We start from the raw sequence: 19,201 nt of genomic DNA, 5'->3' as shown, positions 1-19,201 counted from the left end.
GTTCCATATATTTTAGCGTGTACTGTGCTCATACTTTTCAACATGAAGACTAAGTCGCTGGTTCAGAATTGTCCCCTATCCATGTTTGTACGGCATGGTAGCCTAGAGCTTATCAAGGTTTGGTATGGCAGTTTAAAGGAAGTTCTTTTGCAATTATGTTCTTTCTGACAATAGGATACATCTGCGTACATTAAAACAGATTGATTTGAATGTAAAACAAACTATTGACTACATGTACTTTGGTTTCTCTGTCCATATACTGGTACAGAAAGACAATGGGAGTTTTCATAAGTAGTAAATGGAACGTCTATACCCTTGGTACGGTTTTACGTCATGTCATGCCACATGCGATAAAACTCGCCACGGATTTCCATGAGCCAATTTGTCACGTGAAAAGCTGTTCGACATAGGGTTCTCGTTGTCTGCCGTTCGCGTCTTTGGTGTCAAATTCCGACCAAATACTAACAATGCAATGCCGTGATCATTGAAAGCAGCGTAGACGTGTTGACTTTGTTTTTAACCCTGTCCGTGTATATAATGACTATAGAAAGAGAAGTCGTCGGTATTTAATTTGCGGTTATAATAATTCGGCAGCCGAATGGAAGTAGTTTGACCATGATGGTGGTGTTTTTGCATATTTTGATAGCCTAGACCCTCTAAGAATGGCCTCAAGCCACCTTGAGTGTTTTTTTCTATTTAAGATGGCCGCCAAATTTTACCAAATCGACTATTTACTTTTAAGTGTGTGGTAATGCTTTTATTCATATGGAATATTATACATTTGATATTTAAATATAAACTAATTATCCATGAAATTCACTCCACAATGACCTCAAAATCCCCCAAATAAAATTGACAAATTATTTCGTTTCACATTTAAGGCAGTGAACAGTTCCCTTCTGTAGCCTGTCCGCATACATATTACTTTATTGGTTTATACCCTTAACAACCTGTTGGGGTAAATAACACCACTTCGGCAACAAAATGTGAACTTAAACCTAGGATTTAACGGGAACAAGCCAAAACTAGCCATATAGTCTCCTGCTGACCTTCATAAACTCAAAAACCGGCTTTCTTAAATGACAAAATGGAACCAGACGAAACGTTTTTTAATAACAATCTCATAAACCTTTTTTATGAATCAAAGCTGCAATTAAAATGCTTTCCTCAATTATACTTTCCGAGTTCCTTGTCACGGACACGGAACTTCCCTGTTTAATGCATTGGTTAAGTGAGTCTGAGATTTACGACACTCAAGTGTAGTTTGGATGGACAATTAATATGATTTAAAGCTGCACTGTTACAGTTTCACAGTTTTGACATCTTTTGTATTTTCTTGTCTTGGAATAAGCCAGTTTCTGCGTAAATATCTGCAACCCAGTGATATAAGACTACTGACAAAAGATCATATCGCAGATTTTCCAATTTCCGTTCGAAAATTAATGTTTAATGGCTAAAAGCGTTACTAACGGTTTAAGAAAAATGCATAAACCATCAATTTTTGAACTTCTGGGATCTGTTTTTTTTGTCAGCAGTCGTGGTTTCCATGCATTTTCGCATGAACTGCAAAACAAAAAATAAAAAAAAACTTGTCAAAACTGTAAATCTGTGAGAGTGCAGCTTTAAGTCTGGCTTAGGAGTCGTATGTAACACTGAGAGAATATTAAGAAAACTTATTATGGCTAAGTATCAATATCAAACACCACTTGTCTTGATCAGGAAAAGCTGATCAAATTTGTTTGTTTTATAAATACCATTATAAAAGCAATATCTTAGATGTTTGATCGAAAAAAAGTCGATGCTACATAAAAATGATTCTTGTAATCCTTCTAACCGTTTGCAGTTTCACATCAGCTATTGTCTTAAGAGAAAATGGCTACGAGGATGTAAATATTGTTATACAAGATTCCGTGGACGAGAATTTGGAATTAATTGAACGAATAAAGGTAAATATGTCTTTCCTGAATGTTATGCCACGGATTAAGAACCTTACTTTTTAAACGAGACTAAAATGCATAAACCAGCAAGTAAATATTCCATTTTTTGTATTACTCATACTTTATCTGCTGTTAAGAATTCTGTACGAAAAGTTTCATCGTTAGAGAAATCGTTCAAAAACGCTTTGGACATGCTGGAAAGGACTGTTACCTGCTCAGACCTTTATTCCAAATAAGTGAACATTTTTCAAAAGTGACGGCTGGCACATTATTTATTGCATTGTTTTCTTAGTTTCTGTTGTGATAAAAACGTTGACCAAATTTAAACTGGGTGATATTCAATATGCAACTTAAGTCAACATCATTGTCTGCATTTGTTGTTGTTGTTATTGAGTTTATAAAGGTCTGCCCAAGCCATATAGTGGCTGCATTATGGCTGTGTTCAGATAGAGTTGGGGTCTCTTATCATATAAGTATTTGGGGTTTACCTATACTACTATTATTATTTGTTTTATTGATAAGTTTCCTAAAGTAAATGCATACTTTGATAAGATTTACCTTTTGCGTTTTATCTTTATTAAGGATTGTTGGGATAAGAGTGAGGTTTGAGCACGTAAACTGGTTTAAACCCCCAGTATATTTACATTTTCTGACCGTTCCAAGGCGGTACCTAACAATTCTTGATAAACATACCTATTTTTTATATATAGTATGTATGGACTGTGCTGTTTGTGGAGTTTTGTGCTGTTCTTCTATGTTTCTTGTTTGTGATTTTATGTTTTTTGTCTTTGGCGTTTACCCAGTGCCATTAAACTGGGTTTATATTTAAACTTATTGCTACTGAGCTTGTTTCTGTAGCTTTTTGCATAAATACTGATCACAAAATTGTGTCCACGAAAACTAATAAGCTCAATTATGTGTTCAGTGTCATTATCAAGACTAACTGATAACTTTCACATGAAACAGGGCGTATCAAAGAAACATGATCCATGTCACAGTCTGGCATTATATTGCTAAAACAAATTACACTGAAACAATTACCTTTGTTTAAATAACTCGACCAGAGCGTGTAATATATGGCTTGAGGGATGTACTTGAACTTGCATCAAGTTGGGGAGATTCTAGGGGACTATCTAGACTGGTTCCCTGGATATTTACATTACTTTCCACTGTAAGTGAATTATCTCTGGTGAATGAATCTTGTAAGATTTCCAAATCATCATCAGAATAAATTTTGTCGGGTTTCATTTGATTTTATTAAATGAACTCTATTTCTTCTATATTCACTTCCATCTGGAGTTTGAACAGTAAATGACCTTTCACTATGTTTGGCAATGCATGCTGCCGGTTTCCACAGTTTACCTAGCCTTATTCTGAGTGAATAACCAACTTTAATTAGATGTAAAGTCTTCGCGTTCTTATCGCATAACCTCTTGTTTTTCTCTGTTTCTGTTCAGATAAAAATTGTTTGACATAATCATGGTCTGGTATTTTGGGTGTGACATTTTCATTGATAGTGGGTATAACTGATCTCAGCTGTCTACCCATTAACAACTGTGCTGGTGAGTAACCACATTCCAATGGTGTTGCTCTGTATTCCAGAATTCCTATTATAGGATCTTGACCATCAGACATTGATTTTGACAAAATGCGTTTAAAAATAACAACATATTTCTCTGCTAATCCATTCGACTGGCTGTGATATGGATCAGTCATAATATGCTCAAAATTCCAATCACTTGAACATTTCTTGAATTCAAGACTTGCATAGCATGGACCTTTGTCAGAGACAACTTGATATGGTATACAAAATATACCAAATATGCCTTTTATTCTGTCTATTACAGTTTGACTTTTGCATTGGGTAACTGTTTTACTAGAAAGTAATGACTATAATAGTCCACCACAATGAGATAAATAAATCTGTTCCCAACCTTAAACCAAGGGTGTTCAGGGACATTATGTGGTTCTAAAGGCTGTTTTGCATTAGAGTACCTTTTCTCTAAGCAAGTTGGGCACAATAAAATCATTTCTTTGATCTCAGAAGTTAACCTAGGCCAGTAAAATAAATTACGGGCTCTTTGCAAACATTTTTCTACGCTCATATGTCCAACGTGGACATTTTTCAACATTTCCTGGCCAAGGGATTTGGGTATGACGATCCTATCACCTTTCATTATAAGACCATCAATATATGTCATTTCTTTTCTGAAATTACAGTACTCTGTAACCTCTGCAGGACAATGTGCTTGTTTTGTTAAGCCAACCAACCATTATTGTATCTCTTAGGACGATAAGACCTTTGTCTAGTTTTGTTTCCCTTCTTATATCATTTAACTTCCAATTAGTTATAGGTAAGTTTGTCATGACCAAATACACTTAAAAGTCCATACCTTCCGAGTAACTAGGGAAAGTGTCCTTTACGGATTTTCTACTAAGAGTTTCAGCCAACGTACATTCTTTCCGTTCTTAAACTCTAATTTGATGTTATACCTTTGCAGTTGTAATATCATATTTGTAACCTAGCTGGGGCCTGGTATAATGTTTTTTCATGATAGAAACCAATGTGAGATGATCATTTTGAACTATGACCTCTGTCGTAGATGTTTTCCTCTAATCTATGACAACCAAACAAAATGGAATACATTTACTTTTAAATTTGAGCATAGTTTTGCTCGCTTTTCGTCAATGATTTTGACGAGTATGCCACTGGACGTACATTTTGTAACAATGTTGCACCTGACCTTACTTTGCTGCTGTCGCACTGCAAAGTACAACTTCATAACTCCGGAGAAGAAGTGTTTGTTTACCGGGCTCGGTATTGTTGGAACGTCGATTATTATATTGTTCTTGATACCATGACTGCATTCACTTTATATGGTGTTATTTAGACCGATCAATCGTTTAAGCCACCTCGTTCTTAGATTCGACTACGACCAATATTGAATACCATCCCTGCAGTTATTATCTTGAAAAGAATTCATATGCCATTTAAATGTTAGTATGCATTGCTTATTTCCAGAAAGTTTTCACCGACGCCTCCCGGCGTCTATTTGAAGCAACAGAGAATCGGGTATATTATAGGAAAATTAACATCATTGTGCCGAAAACATGGACCGTCACACGAGAAAACTTTTTCAAAGTCCCATCGTTGTTCTTAAATGGCTATGTCACGGTAGAAAAAGGGAAAATACGATCACCACATGTTAAAAAGCAGGGATGCGGCAAAGAGGGACAGTATATGTATTTGACCCCGTCGTTCCTGCTGAAAACAGGATCTACCAGATGGGGAAATCATGGTATGGTCAAGGCTGTTATTTTCAATGTAGTACATGCCATGGATCAAATATCCAATGCCATGTTTGATAAGGTGGATAAACTTACCCATACCATTTTGGCATTGTGATCAAAACATCCCAGATCATTTGACACTTTAAACCTTTTAACAGTAATGTAATAATCACTTGCAGTTTTAAATAATTAACTAATTTGTGAAAAAGTTCCTTTTTGTGGTGATGGATGTGTGCACAAGTATACTGATAAACATTTGTGGCATCTTAAGTCCAGTATTGGATGTTTAGTAAAAAAAAATCAAAATGATGTGGGTTGTCTTACTCTCCTTTCGATACATTGTAAACAAATGTAAGATATCAGTACCCATGCACAGACCTTGTATCTATTCTGTTGTTTGATTCACTCTCAGAGGCGCCGAGGAAAAAATGGAGACATAAAAAAATCAGATTAAATCTTAACATCAAATTGCTGTCAACTTTAATTAGACAAATATATTTACCTATACATTTATGATGCAGTGTAAGGATATTGATGCTCTTGTTAACATAATTATCAATAACAATCACAGACTAAACTCTGCCTACACATTATTGTCTGCCTAGCTTCGCAAGCTTACTCTTAATTTCAATTTACAAAATACTAATGAAGCAGGTGTGGTATTAAATATTCAATTTAAATCAATCTTATGATCATACATCATTTACTTCATTTATTAAATTCGTCTTTTATTTATTCCACCTTATCCGATTGACTACATTGTTTTAAGATATTGACTACCACCCTAGAATGTCAAAATACTCTAATAATGTTTTAGATTTGCCTCTAACATTTTCAAAGACATCAAATGTTTGTTGATTTCCCTTGCTCATCGTTATTGCAATATAAAAAATAGAAATCGCATTTAACCCATAACGGAATGGCCATGTTTAAAGTGGTCTATCATTTCAAATAAAACAAAATGATTGCTCAAGTTGCATACAATTTCATAAACGTAACATAAATGTTGTATATTTTATTCAAAGAACGAAACAGGTCACCGATACCTTAGATAAAGTAGCTCAAACGGTATGCATATACAGCGTCACAGGGGCGTAGCTAAGGCCTAAAAAGCTTGTAGGCCCGATGATTCTATGTGAGTTTGGAGCCTTTTATATGCATATCACACACATTCAATTATACAATACAATTGCAATGATTACAATAAAACCAAGCAATACACCCTGCACGTAGTTAAATAAAACAACAGCAAACTTTCTTTCTCGTTAAAATAAAGCAAACGTTTGAGTTGTTCGAAGTGTATGAGCAGCTATTAGTTTCTGTTGCACTTTTGGGTTATTCAAAATCATTTTCCAAAATAGTTGTAGGCCCGGGCCTATAAGACCTATATGTAGCTACGCCACTGAGCGAGCACCACGGGCGGACCACGATTTAAACTCATCACCAAATTACATGAATATAATTAAAAGTAAATATAGAAACATATTTTGTTTTCAAATTTTAGAATCTGTGATTGTTCATGAATGGGGACATCTTAGATGGGGATTGTATGATGAATACAAGAAGCGAAGACCGTTTTACCAGCACGCCGGAAAGTGGAAGCCAGTAGGGTATGACATATAATTAATGTTCTAAAGGCGCACATAATATGCTAATGACATTTTATATATATTTTTTTATTTTTAACGCATTTTCATTTATAAACCATTTGACATAAATGTTTAAAACCAAAAGAAAAGCTTTTGATTTACGTACAGATAAAAACATTATTCTTAATCAATTCTTTTTTAATTAATAGCTGCGTAGCTACAAATTTCCCAGTTAAGAAGGGGTCAAAATATCGCTTATATTTTTTATCTGTACCTTTATCATATGCCTTTTTGTGTTGATAATGGAAGTCAAATGAGTTAAACATGTTTATGCATTTAAATAAAAATAAAATAAAAAATACTTCGTATCTATTGCGCCAACCTAATACGTTACAGATAGTCCAGTATTTATCATCCAAAGACATGTTTAGACTATATACTTAGATACATTTTCAGCATACTAACAGTAATAAAATAGTTCTATCATCTTAAAAATTGCGTTATAATCTCTGTTTTGGCGTACCATCGATACATATAGTTATAAATGCTGTAAGCATGATTATAGTATTCACATACAAATAATCAGCTGTTTTATATGCATTTACATCTATTTCACTGTATTAACGAATAAAAAAAACCCTGGAAAGAACTGTTATTTCTAAATGATTTGTCGCAGTTGCCAGACTGATAAACACTGGATGTTTTTCCAAATCCAAATTCCATTTTTTGTGCGGTTGCCTGAATGAAGAAAAATTCAACTTTTGACGTGATTTCGTTTTTCTGTTTTGTTGCGGTTGTTAAAACAAAATAACACCACGTGTTGTTTCTCTTTTCTTTGTTTTTTTTGCGTACTAGAACGGATAAATCACATATTTTACGTTTTACCAGTATTTTTAGTAACTTCATGGGATGACGGAGGCGGAACTACGTAATATGCCGTTTTGTTTTGTTTTGTGTCGTGTTGCTGATGCCAGATCGCAAATAATATTTGGCGTGTTACCATAGTCCGCTTTTATTGTCACGAGTTCCAAAAATAAGAATTGGTGTTTTTCGTCCGTTGCTCGAGGACGCCAGAAAACCAATAAAAACGAAAATGCTATAAAATTAATAGTCAAAATCAACCATCATGAACATAAGTTGTCTGTGCATAAAGTTACTGCGAATCCAACAAAGACGATGAAAATTAATCGGGGTTATGACTAGACATGAGCGAGTGAAGTATGAATCTTTAAAATTTGAAAATATTTCTACGAAGTTGCACAGAAAACGTCGAAGGAAGAGTAAGCCGTGTCCCGTGTAAAAAACCACAGAACGTTACAGACTGCGACGTCAACAACACTGCAAAGAAAATGGATTCGCTATGCAGGTTTTGCCCGAGCATTTCACAGAGCACCAACACATCTATCATGAGCTTTCAGTTTGTCCCATCGGTATGTTATTTTACTTCTTATTGTTTTTCAATTTTGAGTAACATAATAAGACAAATCATTCATGTTAGAAATAGTTACTATGGCCACTTCCCGGGGTTTTAAAGTTATACACAACGAGCTCAAACTGAAACTTTGTGATTTTAATTAAAGTTCGCTTCATTTACAATCGAATATGATTAAATACATGTACTAAGACGAGGCACTGAGTCTCTCTTAGGGTAACTGTAATCGAACCAAAGTGACGCGCATAGAGGGTGTTCTACATCCTTTTTACGGGACTGACTACTCTTTCCTTGTCTTGCGTCGTCGTGTTATGTTAAATATGTCTTTCATTATATTACACATACAATTTCATTTATTCTCGGCCAATCTAGACCTCATTGATAATGATGGAAAGTTTTCCCTTTAGGCTTATAAATTCCTCTTTAAACTTCCCGGGGATGCGTTGGGGTCAAGCCATAATTATATCAAGCTGCTATGCGATAAGTAGGTTGCTGAAACATTACACCGGTCTTTCAATCTATGCAAGTTTTTAATTGGACGGTAAGGTTGAATATAGAAGTCCGCCTCTTGATAACCATTTTGATATGGGAATCAATGTATAAAATCAAATATAGTATAATTAAAAATGAAGCATTACTTGTGCTCATGAACAGTATACAGATCTATGCATGTGGTCATTATATGGTCATATAACGATTAAATCTGACAAATACATATTAATTGCACAGATTGCCATGTTTTGCGACAAAGACGAACCGGCAACTCCTGCATGGAAACGGCATAACCGAAGGGCTCCGAATAGGCAAAATAAGATGTGTAAAGGGAAAAGTGCATGGGAGGTTATGCGAGAACACGACGATTTTGTAAACGGTTTGGCGCACATTGTTTCTCTTAATTAGAGAGTCATTATAGCTAAAACTTATAGAAAACAATGAATAAAGATCATTACATTAATCATCAGCCCAAAAATGCTATTAGTAGTTTGTTATAACATATAATCCTAAATGTTAACTTGCTTCATTATCACTATTGGAACACAAATTCCTATTTTGTCCTGATTATGTGAACATTTACGGTTAAGGAGCAAGCCCTATTCTACAGAAGGATACTGATACGTCGCCGGACTTTGATATAATTCAAGAAGGTGACGCGATAAGAGTGTTTGTCCTCGACGTATCCGGAAGCATGAGCGGGGTTTGTATATTGATAGGTGTTTTTTATAGTATGTTGCATCATATAACTTTGTTACTGGTATTGGAGTTCCAGTGTCTTGGTGTCGGCGACGTCAGTTTCGTCTTTGTACAAAAGTTTTTTGGGCACAGTTTTAAACCTTAAATTAATCTGTTTCGGATATGTGGCAAGCTATGTCCCTCGGTTGACTGAAAAATACGGACTGGCGTTAGAATCCGATTGTGGAGGTGTTCCTGTTTCTGAACTTTTGATAAACAGGCATTCTCAATATGTTCTAGTCCATAGGGACTTCGAGGGTGCCTCCGGTATTTTTATTAGCTTGTCTGTATCTGTAACGAAACAAGATGTGTTAAAGTCATGGCCTTTGTGTCGGTGTCGTCGTTTGTGTCGTCGTAGTGCAATCACTTTAATACCTAAATATGTATTTTAAGTGTATTGGAATGAACACATGACTGTATTAATTGTCATTTTTTTGCCCGTTGATAGTTTAAACACGCAATGAAAATCACTTGAATAACACTCTTTTTTATATTTGTATGCCAATAGTAAATGCCTAGATAACTTATACTTGCGGGGCATGAATGCCAGTTAAAAATCATTTAAAGGTCGATTAGTGGAATGTGCAGTATAACTAATAATTATATTCTATATCTGTGTTTCCGAAGTCGAGGATCGAAAGCTTACATGATACCGGCGATTACGTATTGCAAGAGGTATTGAGGAATGGCAGTTGGCTCGGAATCGTTTGGTTTAACAGCTCAGCAACACAAGCAAACGAGATTGTTCAAATTACAGATAATTCCGTTCGTGTGAAATTGAGTCAGAACTTGCCATCCATTGGTAGTGGCGGTACATGCATCGGATGCGGTATTAATTTAGCTATTGAGGTATGAAAATGTTCATATTGAATTCATTTCGACAATGTTTTCCTTCAGACTTATGATAAGACGCTGATTTGTACTTTTGCTTATACGTTTAAATAAATGTCATAGCTAGATTATTCAATGCGCAATCAATTTCCTTTTGTTATATAATAATGCAATTATTTACTGTTACAACAGCTATGAAATGTCACGAATAAAAATGGGAATAATACCACATAGTATAAGGACTGTTTAGGTGATTATACTTCCTAGTTATTGAACACTGTAGATGCTTGAAACAAAGTTTGGATCGGTAAAAGGCTGTGAAATAATATTGATGTCCGATGGTGCAGATGGAAATGCAATCCAACTTACAACCGCAGAACAAAAAGCAATTTCAACTGGCGTAGTAATACATGCTGTGTCCATCTCCCAAGCGGCAGATCCAAGGATGATAAGCCTCGCATCGGAAACAGGCGGAAAACACTTCAATTACTTGGATCAAGGCGGTATCAGTTTTGCGGCCGTCTTTTCAGAAGCCGTCTCGGGTCTTGTTACTGGGACAAACAACCAAGCTCTGACGGTAGTTCCTTCACTCATTTACTTTTATTTCTACGTGCTATATTTGTCTCATTAATTATGATTACGTTTTCTTATATGTGAAATATAACCCTATAGAGAAATTCGTTTTATATGTTTTAATATATAAATATTGCTTTTTTTATGTATTTAGATTTTGTCGGAAAGTGTACGAGTTCCATCGGACCGACTTCATTTCACTTTCCAAATTGAAACTGGTCTGGAAAAAAGTACATCTGTATCCATATTTACGCCAACGAGTGCATCATTAAACATGATGATTACGGGAACTGAATCGTATTTCGAATATTCGAAAGTCGGCAAATCTTTAACATGGATACAGGAACATTTGAAGGTACATTTGAGCTGTTGCTGTAAATTATTGTATTGTGGTCTTATTGTTGTATGAGCCAAATCAAGACACAATGATAAAACATTTTGTTGTGTTAGTTTTCGATTGCTGTATGTAGTGGGCTCTTGAATATGATTTTTATCTTAAAATGTCATTGATTTTAAGACTGGGGAATACAATGTCACGGTGACATCCTCCAATCACCATACGTGGGATTACATTGTTAAATCCTTCCCTTCGGAGCCGCATCCTATACTAGTGACATCAAGATTGTCGACAACACAATTTGACTTCTCTCTTGAATCAGCGGATCTACCTGTATTGTATGTAGATATAACGAAAGGAAAAGCTCCAGTCGTTGGCGCCAATATAGAAGCACATGTCGAAGCGAGTTCCAATTTATGCACTTTGTCGCCAAAGGATAATGGCCAAGGTAGGACGAATGAGAGTTTTTTGCCTTATATTAATACTTAAAGTGTTTCAATTTATACCACATTTTCAGGTTAAACTTGGCCATTGTTACACCATTGTTTGTGGAGACATTTCTGAATTAAGTCAGTCAGCCATCTGTCTATTTTAAATTGATGCATCAGATGTACAACTTCAATTTGTCAATTGAATTCCACGAATGCATAACAGATAAATTCATTGTAATATGTTTTCTATTCCTTATTTTAACGGAAATCGGACGTAAAATGGACGGTATTGCAAACGTCCGACGTTCCAATATTTGTTCGGTTTAACTTTTATATATAATCATTAAAAGCCCTTTCAACTGAAATCAAATACATATGGGAACACCAGGCAGTCAAAACTCATAAGTTTAAACATCATATTCCTTAATTAAACAGCTTGTAATTGACCGAGGAAAGAATATTACTTGTGATTATCTCTGTTTCCAGGTCCATTTTTAACAATACAAAAAAAAAATCATGTGATCTGCCAAAGGTGATTATTACTTACATGCCGTCATTATTACACAGATCCCGACTCGTTGGAAGGAGATGGCACCTATTCCGTTTATTTGTTACCGAACTGTTTGACAAATGGGCGTCTAAATATTCGAGTCACGGTCAGTGGAAAGGCGAACGGCACCAGCGTCATTACATCAATTGACGGCGCTTTAGCTATAGACGAAAGTAACGTCTTTTTTCGATGGTTTTTCATGTTTACGTAAGGGCACTGTATTAATTTGAGTATTGCATTTTTGTAGACAGCGGCTACATAATGTATAATGCAAGATGCTTAGTATTATATTGTTGACATTTGTACATAACTTTTATTGACATCGGAAAGTTGACTTTACCATTAAGGTGATGCGGAACCGGAAATTATTTCCGACAGTTTCCAGCGATTTTCGCTTCCGGAGCCGATCTTCATCAAACAGTTTTCAGAAAGTTTATCGGATATGGTTGCACCAGGACAAATTACGGATGTTGATATTGTAAACATAGAAACACGAATGACTTCAAATGGTGAAAGCAGAAATTTCACAATTTCATGGACGGCAACAGGGAACGATATGAACAATGGCCAGGGTATGATATTCTTTAAAAAGATGAAATGTTAACCTTTTCATACGCCCGTTCATTTATAAATGTATAGGCATACAATCTCTATAACGAGATATATCGCTCTTTTCACTCGAACGTGGTCGCCTTATAATTATAGAAATTACCTTAAAATGTTCTTGTCCGAGCAATGATTTAAGAATTCTTTGAACAATCGTCACCAAATGTTGTAAGGGCAATCTATCTGGATAAGTTTTATAACTTGCCATGTCGCTCGTTTAATATCGCCTTTAATTATAGAAATTAACTAAACCTGTTATCGTGCGATTAATAATAATTACTTTATAAGCCTTTGTCAAATCATCATCATATTTGTTATCGTTTTGTATGGCCGTGTTCAATAACCAGCTATGTATCTACAGGCAATACATTATCCAATACTATATTAACACTGTCCTCACTCTTAATTTAGTTTAACGTTCAACACGTTATCACCAAACTTGGTGTACTGAAAACATAGGAAGGGCGTTTTTGCACCAGTTGGGCTCATGTTTATTTTTAAATTTTACTCACGCAAACTTTGCCAACTTTTAAAATACCTACTGTTAATATATTTTCAGCATCTTCTTATGAAATTCGATACGCAGATGACATTGACACAATTGTTGACAACTTTTCCTCGGCTTATACGCTTGACATCGGTAACGTAAGCCTCACTCCGAAACAGTCGGGTATGATGGAGGCTATCGTTATCTCCGTTGACGCTGAGCAAACTTACGTCGACACGGCTTACCTCGGAATTGTAGCAGTTGATGAGACGGGAAATCGGGGCAAGGTTTCCAACATAGTGTCTATCGTTGTTGCCAAAGGGTTTCGTGTTAGCTTCGAGGGAGAAACTAATTACACGGAAAATGAAGAAGAAACTACTACGTCGCCAGCTACGACTGTGACACATTACGTATCTGCAGTACGATTAAACGTTGAGGAGAGCCACACAGGGCTTATCGGTGGCGTTTGCGTCGGGGTTCTTGCTGGAATACTTGTTGTTGTGCTCATAACGTTCTTTATGTTGAGAAAAAGACAAAAGAAATCTACTTACGAAGGTAATTCATCTTTCACAATCTGCAGGTTAATATTACGATGGTAATATTCGTGGGTAAGCTTTGTATTTTAAGTATCATAATCGTTGTGTCATTTTAATTTAACCTTTTAAAGGGGCACCTTTTGCAGATAATTTAAAAAAAACATATTTTAAATATATAAACGTAGTGTATTCTAGTAAACGTTGCTAAGGAAAGCAATGGTTTGTAAAAAGCAGCACGTTGGTTAGAAGATAAATTTTACGGTATTGAGAAAATCATTGGCCAATATAGCAACGATACACACTTAAAAATAAACGTTAAACACGGAGCATTTGTCATGAAATGTTTTGCGGTTCATTTTTAACATTTACCCTAAACACGTTGTAATTTTTAATTTAATTGTTAGGTATATGCAATATCTTCAATAAGTTCTGGCTTAACTAAACTTGTGCTTGACTTTTGTTAAATTCTGCCTTTGAGAGTTTTCATGAGCATTCTGCAACCGTAATTCAACCTCCGTAGGTCATGTTAGACATTATACTAAAACAGAGGAAGGTCCAATTATCGATAATTAGTTGAAGGCCCAATTATCGATAATAAGTTGATCTTTATAGTTTTACAATATAATCTGATGAAGTAAACACACAAATAAAAACGTTTTGCTTAACTATGGGTAGATTACAACAGACTGCATAACTTTTTATTGAATTACGCCATGGCGTGTCAAAATTATCAGTGCCGAAAGGGGTAATTCTAGAAAACTGTAAAGGCTATAAATCAATATTTTGAATGAAATGTTCAATGCCCAAGCATAATTATTATATGAAATAACACGTAGTTTATGTTATATAGTTTGCATTAATGTTTTATGGAATGCATTTGGACGTGTCAACGAACTTTTATATCAACATTTCGGAATATAAATTAAACTATTTGTACGTATTAATTTTGTATACTTATACTTATAAGGAGTGTTGTTGAAAAAGGCAGATTCAAACATACTCTCGGACGACTTAATTTCTGGCAGTTGTTTTTCTAATTTAGTTTGTTTCTTAAATTAGCTCTTATTACACCAGTCAAAGACAGTACACTACAATAGTGTATATAGTTTTGTCAAGAAAATATATTGTTCTTGGTAATAGTTTACTCTTGATAAAGATGTTACAACATATTGTCATATTGTGGGATGTTACTCATATTTTATCTACTTTAATAAACATGAATCATTCATAATAATATAATGAAATGCACACTTCACCAATATTCATAAGATAATGATTAACAAAATATCTGTATTTTCATACAAGAAACTTTTCTAAACATTTGAGGCATATTTTCGTAGAGGTATCCGATTTATTGTGTATACAAAATAATATAAAAATAACAACAACGTAATAAAACAATGCCAGTTGTCTAAAATCTATGGAAAACCCTTGCTTACAGGCACAATCTTGTACATTGTACACCGTGTAATTTTATTCTCTCTTCTTCCAGTTAGTCGAATGGGACAATCTTCACTCGATGTATATGTCAACTTCAGCTACGTGACAGAGAAAATGTAAAGACTCTATCATCTTCGATGCATTCACTGTGCTACTGGGAGAAAGTTGTATTGTGTTTGTTTTAAATAAATTCATGTGACATGATTATGATTGGAATCTGAGAATACATAATGGCTGTGTCCATAATACGACAATGAATCTAAAATCTACTAGGTTAAGAAATTACAAACGACCGCTAAAATCATTGCAGGAGGAAATTATGAAACCATCCAACCCTTTTAATATATGTTTTATTGTGCAAGGAATATACATATACAATTATATATTTTCTATAAACACTATATTCTACATATTTTAAGACTTCACTTTAAATATTTTTCGTGCATGCTCTAGTCCATTTTCTATAAAAAAACCCAGGTCCAGCGGAATGTTATAAAATATTGCCATGAAGATAAAATCATTCTGCTTAAGGTCGAATATATCTGGCACAGATATGGTGTCCAATGGCTGTGTCAGAAAATCGCTGAAAGAGATACAAAAGAGGTAGAAATGAACTACCATTTTGATAACTATTTATCATGCTGTGTCATTTACTACTACGTCATTTTAGGCTTGATAAACACACCTAGTTTGTATATAATATATATGCACTGTGTTTTCATGGAGTCTTGTGCTGTTGTTCCATGTTTCTTGTTTGTGTTTGTTTTGGTGGTATTTGTCTTTGGCGTTTACCCTGTGCCATTAAACGAGGTATATGTTTAAACGTTTGGCTACTGAGCTTGTTTTTGTAGTTTTTCATATAAACTTTAATATTACTTGCCTTGTATTTATTGTATTTAATTAAACTTTCCCTCTATTCGAGGTAAATACATTGCACTATTGGATATTTGATTATCTGGCAACCTACCGGTGTATGGTCAAACTACATTACATCACATCGAATGGCGACACTCCTAGATCAACAAAAAGGACACTCTTAGTGGCTGTTTTCCGACATACGGCCAATAAACCTGACCCCAAATTATCATTCAACTTAAATCGTCACAAACAAGTATTACATTCCGACACTGAATATGAACGAATCGTCGCATAATTCAAACTCGAAACCATCCCCCATTGGCGCCATGTTCATTGCATTGTAACTGGTTTCTGTCCTACCTGTGATAATGTGAAATGTACGACTTGCCATGGATTTCCGTGCTGGCACCTGCCTCAGCATAGCTCCAAACCCACTCTTAGATACATGTGAACGACGAAGGACAACTTTCATCGAGTGAAGCCTGAACATTGGCCTACAGAACATACATGCAAACCGATCCAAAAACAACAGTTTGCACAAAATTCAAACCAAGCGGGACATTAAATTCATTTTATAGATTTAGTTGCATAATACATATGTACATATGTACACCGTCACTATGTGAATTTAGTCTTATCATTGTGTTTATGTTCTTTTACGCTGGCGTTTCACTTAATAATTTTAAGTGGCAATGAATTAAACGGAACACCTCGTAATATGGGGAATTAGTCCGATGTGTCTCTGTAGTCTCCGTTATATTATTGGAGTAAATTGCATGGGACTGTCCTATAATTATTTAATGTGGACTATACAATACCCATTTATTATCGATACGGAATTGACTGGCATAGTTTTATGCAAAACATGAATACAACTATGGCAAGTTAACAGAGAGTAGTAAAGTTCTTCAAATCACGTCAGAAAATGAAAAAAACACAATATATTTTTCTTCAAAAATGTGTAGTATTCATGGATTCTAGCTCTAAACGTTTTGTTTACTCTTAACCCTCCGTCACATATGCTTCTAGTATTTAGTATATATGGCATTTAATACCAACACGCAGGTAATCCTCCTGCAATTCCTCGTATGGGAATATTTGCATTTCTGCAATATTGAACGGTTTGCAGTATGTGGATTTATTTGTAATTTCATCTGCGTTTCCAATAGGTGGTTTCAAATGTTAATACCCTTGTCTTGTTTGTTCATTAAACCTCCAGAGCAGTAAAGATTTGGAAGTCAACAGCAATGACGTTAACAACGTTGTTAACTTAATACAGTTTCGAAGATCGGCCAATATGCCATCTTGGCTGTCTCTCGTTCATGAACATGACATGAATAGGATCCAAGGTCAAGTATGCCATATGGTATATAAGCGTACGATTAACAGATCCAATTGAATAACAGTCTCTCTGTAACAATACTAAAAAATATCTGATATATAACATAAATTAAAGAAATACCACGATACTTTGCTGGGTCATTTTCAGCACCAGACTTATGTATAGGTGAAATTAAACTAGTCCTCCAACTGTCCGGAAATTCACCCGATGAAAGTATTTTATTAAATATTATATTAAATATCTAGGCGTTATCAATGTAATGGTTTTTTTTCTAGAATTCAGAGCCTATGCCATCAATACCATGGGCCATCCAGCTTTTAATTTCCTTATATTTTTCTCGATTTCCTCATTTGTGATAGGTGCGTTTAGAAAAAAATTCGATTTCGATATGTTCAGCCGTATTGGAAATATCCAAGCCAGCAACCGACTCTTGTTTAACTTTAAAAAGTCAAGATTTGAATTATTCAACCCGCGTATTAGGCTAGTTAAGCTTCTTGCCTCAGGATGTTTATATGTACCTCGCCTTAATATTAAGTTGACCATATTAATTTCGAGTTTCTACTACTATCTATCTACTAATAACCTGACGTGGATGCTTTTGGTATTCAGATTGTTTCTTTCTGCATACGTTCTTAAAGATGACCGTGCTTCTTTATACTTATTAAAGGGATTATACACCAGATTGGCACCCAAAAAAAGTTTTTTTTTCTGTAACGAATCTCAGGACAATAATTTAATAAAATCTTTGATATCATAATTGTAAAAAAATGTAAAAAGAAAAGAAAATCGGAGACCGGGTTCGAACCGGTGTCGCCAATATTGCAGAACAGTGTTGTATCCCATGTGATGCATAAATCTAACTTGGTAATATCAAGTCATAACATCGACTAGCCAATCACGCTTAAGGAATGAATTATACTAGGTAGACATACCTAGTAATCTTTTTGAACGGAAAAATACGAAAAACTGCGAAAAATAAATTAATTGTAAACTATGTAGTACTTCAGTTAGTAAGTTTCAATGCATTGTACACATCGATACCAAGTTTATGTCCTTTTTCGACAATTTTCTTCTATTTTTTCGCTATTTCATCATACGGAGTGCAGCCCCTTTAAATCTCCAGTCATATATATACGAGACAATTGTAATATATATTCTTAATCATTGAACTATTATACTCTATTTAAAGAATGCCGTTAGTGTCTCCCTGGAAAATATTGGAACCATCTGGGGATACATATGCTACATAAAGTATAATATCATGTGCCAAATCATACACGGATGACTCAATACAAAGTACAACACAATCTACATAATCTTAGTCGACATATGCGGCTTATAAATCCTGATTGAATATATTCAAATTTTACATTAAACACTTTCACCGCCGCTTATTCTAATTGCATTTACAGGCTTCTTTTCAATATATCCGATATGTATATATGATAATAAAAATAAATCAAATTCGCTTTCGTTGTCACCTCAGGTTTGCAATACGCCGAATTATCATTATATCAAACTGATGTATATGCCGTTTAGTCCCTTGATCTTTGTTATTTGCGTAGACCACGTGGCAATATCATGTTTATACACATGGTCACATGTATTCACGCCCGGTCGCTTCCCTAGTCAATCCTCGGATAGTCCTCGGTTTCGGTCTGAGCGTCATCATCGCACAAGGAGATCACGTCCTGTGCCATCACGTGCTCGTCTTTGGTACTAGTTGGCTCC

The 19,201-nt window shown here is 35.0% G+C and overlaps 1 protein-coding gene across 1 annotated transcript; it reads left to right on the top strand.

Annotated features, from left to right (window-relative positions):
* Positions 1-42: 42 nt before the first annotated feature.
* Positions 43-16,129, top strand: LOC128219103 (calcium-activated chloride channel regulator 2-like). Its single transcript, XM_052926925.1, has 13 exons — positions 43-122; positions 1,844-1,946; positions 4,960-5,236; positions 6,733-6,838; positions 8,073-8,247; positions 8,979-9,120; positions 9,332-9,444; positions 10,594-10,887; positions 11,401-11,668; positions 12,219-12,374; positions 12,549-12,773; positions 13,367-13,849; positions 15,323-16,129. Exons 1-13 carry the CDS (start codon positions 43-45, stop codon positions 15,388-15,390), a joined length of 2,490 nt encoding a protein of 829 aa, XP_052782885.1. The 3' UTR covers positions 15,391-16,129.
* The last annotated feature ends 3,072 nt before the right edge of the window (positions 16,130-19,201 follow it).

The sequence above is a fragment of the Mya arenaria genome, chromosome 15 (genome assembly GCF_026914265.1).
Source record: "Mya arenaria isolate MELC-2E11 chromosome 15, ASM2691426v1".
Taxonomy (NCBI): domain Eukaryota; kingdom Metazoa; phylum Mollusca; class Bivalvia; order Myida; family Myidae; genus Mya; species Mya arenaria.
The sequence above is the reverse complement of the archived record's forward strand: the minus strand, read 5'-3'. Positions and strand labels throughout refer to the sequence as shown.